The 9,279-nt window shown below is 36.7% G+C and overlaps 1 protein-coding gene across 1 annotated transcript in view; it reads left to right on the top strand.

Moving 5' to 3' along the window:
• Window positions 1–1,004: 1,004 nt before the first annotated feature.
• The window catches only part of Slc24a5 (solute carrier family 24 (sodium/potassium/calcium exchanger), member 5), an 18,612-nt gene continuing 10,337 nt past the window's right edge, over window positions 1,005–9,279 (top strand). The window contains exons 1-2 of the mRNA XM_013010160.1: window positions 1,005–1,125; window positions 1,790–1,969. Coding sequence (XP_012865614.1) covers window positions 1,005–1,125; window positions 1,790–1,969 — 301 coding nt within the window. The remainder of the gene's footprint in view (window positions 1,126–1,789; window positions 1,970–9,279) is intronic.

Genomic DNA, 9,279 nt, shown 5'->3' with positions numbered 1-9,279 from the left:
AAATTCCTTAATGACAATGAAAACTTTCATATCATAGATACATACATATATATACATACATATAAGCATTGATCACAAAGCAGAGGACTGTTCTAGACAGTTTACATGCATTCATTTATGCAATAGTTACCACAACCCAATAGACGTGATCCCTCTAGTGAAACAGAGGATCAGAAAGGTTAAATAACGTGCCCATGATCACATAGTTACTAAAGTGCAGGGTTAGGACCCAAATCATATGGTCTGGCTCCTGAACCTGGGCTGTTAGCCACAGGTTACTGCCACAAATTCTTAACATTTAAGCAAATGCTCATGTGGGGTAGAGAGTAGTCTGTATTTGAACAATGCCTCAGCTGTCCACTTTGCATTTTAGGTAGCTTTTCCTACCAAAAAGTGCAGTCCCTCAGTGATCACATAGCATCTATTCTAGGTACGTAATAATTCTTGAACTTATAGCCTCTCCACCCCCCCTTGTCATTGCCTTCATTCAAACCATTGCAATTTCTTGGCTAAATTGTTATACTCTCCTTCTAATTTACCTTTGTTTGTATCTCTAACTGGAGACAAAGATAGCAAGCCAAACAGAAATTTTAAAATGGTGCCGAAACAAAGGTATATACACCAACACCAACTATTCCTAAAAGCAAGGGCTAGAGAGAGAAAGAAGTAAAAACAATCACAAATCCTAGGTCTTTACAAATCTAGAGAAAAACAAACACAGGGGTCTAGTATGAAGATATTAATATAAAGCCATACTTGTGCATAATATGCAAGCTGGCTGAGTTGGTTCACAGAGACTCTGGGCTTGTCTGCCCTCCTCCCCAACTCCTCCAGCCTCCCAGGGGCTTGGGTCTCCTGATCAGAGAAACTTGACTGGCTCCTGTGCTGGCCTTGCTGAGATATGCCCTGGGCAGGCATTGGACAGGAAGGAGACTCCTCACATGATTCCACATAATCCTTCTTTTCTCCCTGAAGCTGCATACTGCAGAAGAAGCACAATGGAAATGCACACAAGACGGGGCCCAATATGGGCAAGAAGGGCCCTGCTGCTCTGTGGCGTCTGGGTTTCTGCATGCCTGCCCCTCCCTGGTGCCTCCCAGGTCCAGAGTCTCCCGAAGGCTACAGGTAGGCGGACATGGGGCTCAACTGCCCCTGCCACAGATAGATGAAGGGACAGAGGGGTGAAACACTCTCCTTTTGCTTGCTTCCTGTTCTATTTGCTCTGATTTTTAGCAGTTGGAAGGATATCAAACACTTTTTATCCCTTCAATAAGTTCTTAAAGAGACCTCTGAAGTAATTCACAGAGATCAAGAAGTAGGCGAGTCTCCATTTTTTTTTTATTGTTGGTGAATTCATCATGAAAAAAAAAATCTTTCATCCTAGAAACTGTAATAGTGGGTGATTCTTTGCAGGCCTGAGGACAACTTGGGCTCTGAAATGAAAAAAAATGAAATTGTACAGTTATTAGAAATACTTAGAAATACATCAGAGACATAGTTTCTTCTTTGGGAGGGAGGGGGGTTCAGAATTCCCTTTTGGTGTAATGATTTAATAATTTCCTCTTTTTAATTTCTCCATTAACTTATTAAATAATCTCCTTCAGTGTCAAAGATAAATTTTCTAAAGCTCTACAACTATGTATCATTTTGGAAAGTGTATGGCCCATTTTTACTGGATTCACAAAATTTCATCCAAGCACCCCACAATTTTCTTAAAGAAACCCTCTTTGTAGGGTTTCTGTATGAGACCCCAACATTTACCACACATCCACCTCCTTTTCCTTACCAGAAAATGGCACCCAATGTGTTATTTCTCCATCCTCGGAGTTTCCTGAAGGATTTTTCACAAAGCAGGAGAGCAGAGATGGAGGCATTATAATCTACTTCCTAATTATCTTCTACATGTTCATGGCTGTGTCCATTGTCTGTGACCAGTACTTTATACCCTCCCTGGAAATCATCAGTGAAAGTAAGTGACTGGAAAGCTCTCTTACAACCTTCCAGAAGAGTTTGTGTGACAGATATGACTGTGCTTAAAACAGCTTGGTAACAATGCTGTCCATTTTAACTGGTTGCCGAGCAATGACCTCTATGGTAAGGATTCTGTGTGTTCAGGAATGAGCCAGTATGGCTTCTCTTAGTAATTGCATGCAACAGATCACCTTCCATTAACCCCCAGCAGTTACTGGTAGAGTCCTTAGTTTCAGCCCTGTTTGTCCACCATACTGCCTAGGAAACTGTTGTAGGAACTGTTCCAAGGTTTCACATCTATGCATTTGTGTATTCTCCGAATACAATGGGACTTCCAATACTGGCCATTTTATACTTCACAAACCTTTTTTACATTTTTACCATAAGGTCCTTATAGCTTTTTTTTAGAGGCAGGTAATATACAGATGTGATTAAAACCACCTTTCCCTCATCTTTTCCTGGCATCTTACCATAAAGAAAATTGGTATTTAAAAGTAATAAGTTTTATGTTCTATGCAATGTGGCCTCAGGCAACATCATAAACTCAGTTATTAAAAGCTAAGCTTCATTACTGGTTTCTAAAAATGAGATCAACTAGGCTAAGCCCCCAAGTTCTATTCCCATAATATACATTGCCTAGAATTCAGATGATTGTCCTGCATTATTATACTAGTCCCTAAAATTTAAAATCAGGTCATCAGTGATGTTTTATGCCAGGTAAAAATTCAAGTACTAGCGTTTCCAGTCTCTGTCTACTACTTGGTTAGTTTAATTGGTTGAGCATTTCAGAGCACAGTTAAATGGCTGCGTGTCATCATATTCATATGACTGAGTAGAACACCAGCATCCTCAACCCCATTTCACATACACATACCCCTGTCATTTCTTCCCAATGGAAATGTAAACTCTTTTCCCACTGCCACATCCTACCCTTGCTTACAGGCAAGGCAAATTGCTGTTTCTCCTGTTCACCACAATATAGCACTGTCCCTAAGACCTGGCAAGAGTAGAGGCATTAAAGTCCCATTTAATGAAAATAATAGACATAACAATAAGCATTGCCTTAAGTAGTAGATATAAATAGTATTTTGCCCTTATAGGAGTAGGGGTAAGACAAAATCAAAAAGGTGATTCTGAAGTGAGATCAATCCATATTATACAGGGAAAAATATATCTCACTCTAGTTATCTAGAGCCTTCTAACTTTAAAGACAAGTAGCAGTCTCTGGGGAGAAACAGAATGGATATTCTGAGAAAGCTAAAAGAGGAGAATTATCAGAGACCAAATTAGATCCAAGGAACCTAAAGGAAATGGATAAGGAATGAACTTGAGGGCTCTCCTTCACAGCAGCTGATACTCTGAGGAGTAGACATGTGGGTGAAAGACTTAAGAACCTTTTTCTAAGATTCTCAAGCTTAAGTCAATTTGTTAAATAAGTCATATACTTTGCAGTCATATTTGCTACTGTTCACTTGAGGATTTACATTCTCTACATCTCTGTGCTGGTCAGCTTGCTGAAAGGTCTGTGACAATGCTAAGAACCGCTGGAAGCCTGGAGAGGAGGACAGAGCCACTGCACTCTCTACTGGAAAAATTACTATAGTGAGGTAGTTGGAAGTGCCCACCCTAAACTGGACACAGCCTGGGTTCCACACCCAGTTCTTCCATTTACTAACTCTGTGGCTTTGGGCAAACGTGTCACCTCTATCTGCCTCATCTATGTCAGCTATGAAGCAGGATTAATGAAACTATTCTTTGTTCATAGGGTTTAGGCCAAGTACATGAGCAAATATAAGCAAGTACCAACACAAGTACATACTACAGGAAACATTCACTGAATGTTCAATATTCCATAAAAACAAACTACAAAGGTTAGAATCATTTACCCAGGAAAGGTAAAAGTGGAGAAGGTGAATGATCAAAGTAAATATAAATACATTCAGAGCAAATACCAACTCTGTGCTGTATCTGCTAATACCTCACAAGGTAGGAAGTATGCTTACAAAACCTGTCCTTCTATTTTATCTAATATTATATGTGGCAAGTTTATAATATTCCTTAAATATCTCTAGGACACTTTTTAACTTCCTTTTATTTATCTTATATTACCATCTATACCACTTTATCTCACTTTTAGTAATCTTGTTTTAAAAAAACACCTTTATTTAAACATCAATATGCATTATATAAATTTAAAACATAAAGTTAAATCCAAAATAGGACTATTATCTCTATAACAGGATCACTTTTTAAAACATAAAATTTCAGCATAATATAAAACAATTTCCTCTTAATATGTAATAGGGGATCTTGGAAGTATTGAACTATTGTTTGGAACAGCTTAAATTATTGCTAAAATATCCACATAGAAAACTTATAGAGCCCCTTAAAATTGGTCACAATATAACCCAAATTCCACATTGAGCTAACAATAAAACTTTTCTTTTGAAATGTTGTTTAATTAGAAATTCTAATCCCTCCATTATGCTGATACTTTGAGTTTATAACATGTCTTAAGTGAACATGATCTTCATAAAGTTTAGGAAACATAATTTAAATAAAATATTTGCCTTTTTCCCCCTAAAATCACTTTTACGCCCTCTGTTTTAAACTAATGTTCAGCTATGTTCTACATTGTGTTTCAGAAATAAGACAATAAAAAATACGTGGTTTAATTCCAGGTAGGATTGGTTCTAAATTGATAAAATTGAGAGTCAAATAATTCTTAGTGTGGCATTTGGAGAGCCTACAGTTTCAGGGGATTATTTGATTCTTAATCCTTATAAAATTTACAGAGGCAAGAGCTTTCCCAAACAACAAAGGCTGAGAATAGCACTTCCTGCTGCTTCCTGAGCATTCAGTCTCCTAAAAGTGTTTCTTCCTTTGTTCTTTTCCTCTGATCTCAATTGTGGTCCCCTTGGATCTCATCGACACCTAGAGCAGGCAGATGGATTTAAATAAGAGCTAAGTACTCTGTTACCAGGATGCAATTGCTGGAACAACCAATAATGATGTCAATAAAGCTATCTATCAGTCACTCCATATGGACAGTCAAATCAGAAGCCTTTAGGTGTCAGAAAGATCCAGGTTCCCATCCTGCCTCTGACCCTGGACACATTATGGAGCCAGAACTCTGGTTATTGTGAGGTTTGGAAATAGTGTCTTGCATGCCTGGTAGGATAGACTAAGGGCAAGCAGAAACCCACTGTAATATTATAGCCTTCGACCACAGGAGGGAGCAGAATCAGACCCTTAAAAGCATTGTACAGATTTCAACATCCATTCCTTCCTTGTCCAAAATATGAGATAAATATAAAGTAATCAAATTGTTAATAACACCAGTGTATGTGTATGTGTACATACCTATACAATTATATATGATTGAAATTCAAGGCACTCATTCCAGTGATGCTGGTTTTACTGAAAATATTTCAGCCAATATATTTGAACTTACCAATTCCAGAATGAGTTTTACCAACCATAAAAGAAACCAGTTTGCTATTGCCCTAAATAGAATTACACAACATAGCTATGCACCCTACTTACTAGAGGTGAATAACTTTTGGTTGTTTCCAATTTATTCACAAAGCATGAAAATTTGCAGACTTTTCACTATTATGCCAGAGGACACCAAATTGTGTGTTGCCTACAGGTATAAGTCTATACAAGAAGCATGTGAAAAGGATTGGTAATACATCTAAATTATAGTAGTTAATATATATGGTGACTCTTCTGCTCATTTTTCTCCTACATCTCCCAAATATTCAATAATTTTTAATTACTCTAAGTGGAATTTAATTCAGAATAAAAGTGCTATAGTCTCTTAAGGCATAGTGTTTATACTCTACATTTTGAGTAAAAACTAAAACAATTAGAAGATAATCTAATATTGTGTGGTTAAACCCTCCAGTTTTTTTTCCTCCAAATAGTTCTTTATTGAGATTAAGTGATTATATAAATTTCACAATACTGTGGCACAGTTATACTTAGCAAAGTCACAAATACCTTTTAACCTTCACAATGATAATCATCACCTTGATCTGCAAAGTTTATGAACTCTACGAATTTTAACAGTAGAACTGTTTCTACTAAATAGGGTGATATGTACATTTCTTTCTTTTTGCTTAGTGTCAGCTGTTCCTCTTTCTCATTCTCCCCCTCCCATCACCGCCCTTGAGTTGTTTAGTTCACTTTTGTCAATGTCCAGGCTATCTGATGGGCCCCTCTGCTATATTTTTTGACCCGTTTTCCTCTTGATTCCATGTCCTCCCAGCTTCCCTCAGATGTGCACATGTATACACCGTATATGAGCTAAAGAATATAGAGTCATCCTAAAACGATAAAACAAATTAAGAGGTCCTTTGTTTCCTTGTCTTTGGAATTCTTTTCAGTCTGTACATTATTTCATCACGTCTGAAGAGATGCTTGGGAATTACAATTTAAAACTTCCAGTTTTACATCTGACAAATAATGGAGGCTTGTCTCAATAAACTAAAGGTTTGTTTATATCAAAATAATGGCAGGGCCTGAATTCAGGTCTGTTTTAGCTTATACTCCTACTTGTATACTAAGAAGACCTTTTCAAAAGTTATAAACTTTCCAACATAGCATTCCAGAACACACTTAGAAAAAGTCTGATGAATTTTATTGATCAGCTCATTACCATGAAGTTGTAGTTTATGTAAACAGTGTACTGGTACTTCCTAGACCCACAAAGAAAATTCACCTTGAACATTTCTACTATATCCTGAAGTAAATAGAGTTATTCTTTTTGTGTAAAAGAAAGAGGAAAAGAATAATAGCTATGGAAGAAGAAAAACCCAGAACAATTTATCTCTAATAATAAACTATAGCAGAGAGAAATGCTACCCAAAGGTCAGAGAAGACAAAGCTAATCTATTCTGAAGTTCAAAGGTATAAACCATTTTACAAAATATTCTTAGAACCTTAAGATATGATTTGTTAAAATATCTTTGAAGTTTTATTCATCTATACGTACGAAATCTTTCCTTTCATAATTCAATTAGAGCCTAGTGAATAGCAACAAGCTTTATTCATTCTGCCCTTTGAGACAGAAGTATTGTAAAGGTCTACCTTTTTTCTTACCTTGAACAGCCCTGTAGAACAGCTTTTCTCTCTTTGAAATTGAATATTTCTAATAATATAGTCTTCCAACTAATATTCCACTAATATTAATCAAAGATTGGTCAGTCTTCAGTGGCACCAAATTTGGACCATTACCGCCACATAAAGAAAGCATTGTCTTCTCTTCCAGTTTTTTTCACATATTATATAGCCCTAGTGTGAAGAAAAAATGATCCAGCCACTCTTCAGCTTAAAATCAGCTTGTCTACAAGCCACTCTCCCTCATGACTGGAACTCTACTACTTGAGCCAGGCCTCTTGTTCAACATGCTGTTGTTATGTTGGATTTTGGTGAAGAACTAGAAGTAATATTGAGTCAGTCTCCTAATTCCTCATGTTTAAGGATCATTACTACTCACATGACTTTCAGTTGTTTTCTTCAAGGACCTGTTTCATTTGTTGGTGAGTACTGGGGATCCAATCTAGGGCCTCCTGAAAGCTAGACAAGTCTCTATTACTGAGCAACACCCTTAGTCCCTAGACTTGTGTTTTTCATCTGTAAAATGTAAAGTATATCACTCCCATCTGAAGGTACAATATTAGATGAAATGAATTATATACCATGACTGTAAGGTACTATTTAACTTCATTCCTAACGTGAAAAAGAAATTAATCACAGAACTCTGTTTTACATTATTATCCAATTTAAAATGTGTATGGCCGATTAGTAATAGGAATATATGTGTATGTGTACACATTTACTATTTAGAGTGATCATACATACATATAAGACATATACGGACATTGCTTAGTATCTATGGAGGATTTGGCACCAGGACCCCTACAAACATACCAAGTTCTGACAATGTTCCAGTTCCTTATATAAAAAGGCATTTACATAAAACCTAAACATATCCTCCTGTATAGACTAAATCTTCTCTAAATTATATATTTATATATATAATGCCTAATACCATACACACGCTATATAAATAGTTGTTATACTGTATCATTTAGGGAACAATGAACAAAAAAATGCAACCCTTACTCTGAATATTTTTGATCCACAGAACTCATGGAGACAATGAACAATTGTAAATGATTTATTATGTAGGCCTTGTATGTGTATAATCACTTAACCAGTGAAAGAGATGCTATGAAATATATGCTATAAACCTCATTAGTTCTCTCCCTCCCCTAATCACTACAGGTAGAAATTCAAGTGCATGGCCAAAGGCAAATGGTGAGAAATAGATCAGCAAGGGAACAAATCTTCCTGTCCTGTCTTTACTCCTTACTAATTATCTCTAAAATTAAATTTGTTCTTCTTGTCCATCCCCTGACTAGAATTAAAGCCCCATGAGAGTAATACATTCATTTTTTAAAAACTTTAATTAAGACATTCATTTTTGTTCCCACCTACATTCCTAGAACATAAAAACACATCTGGCCTGGTATGTCCTCCTTTAATATAAGAAATACATTAACAATAGCCAGCCGATATCTACCAATGCTTAACACATTGCCCCCAAACTAGTGACTTCAAACAATAACCATTCTTATTGTCTCTCCTAGTTCTAAGGACTTACCAAGCTCAGCTAGGCGATTCTTGTTCAGGGCTCTTTATGCAGTTATAGTCAGAGAGGGGGTCAGAATCACCTGGAAGTTCAGTCTCTCAAAAGTCTTGAGCTTAGGCTGGGGAGATTAAAATTTTGAAGAGTGAAGCAGCAAGGATTCCTCAGGCATCACTGTGTCCACACGAGCTCTTCATGAGTGCGCTAATGTAGTTACTGCAGGATATCTGATGGGGCTCTACAGTAAATGGTCCAAGAGAAGACACTGAGGAAATTGGTTATCTTCAGTGTCCTATCCTTGATAATAGGACATGGCTCCTTTCTTTAAAAAAAAATAAATAAATAAGAGAAAGGTTTTGGAAAAGCAGGTGGGGTGGAAATATAGTAGCTATTTCTGTAAAGCTTAATTCCTCATACAAAGAAATCTGTAAGGTAAAAGACATTGTCCCATCGGGGAAATAAAGAATGAAGTAGACTAAGAACACATGAAGAATAAGCAAAGATTGACTACCTGAGACAGAGAACAAATCAAGCACAAGTATGAAATCCAGGAAAACTGGACCATTGAGAACCAGATTAGGTATAACAGTGAACATCAACAAAGGACTGTCATCACTAGTCTTAGAAAATCTGAATTCTCGTTTTGATGA

The sequence above is a fragment of the Dipodomys ordii genome, unplaced genomic scaffold (genome assembly GCF_000151885.1).
Source record: "Dipodomys ordii isolate 6190 unplaced genomic scaffold, Dord_2.0 Scaffold11, whole genome shotgun sequence".
Lineage (NCBI taxonomy): Eukaryota > Metazoa > Chordata > Mammalia > Rodentia > Heteromyidae > Dipodomys > Dipodomys ordii.
This window is presented reverse-complemented; position numbering and strand designations above follow the sequence as displayed.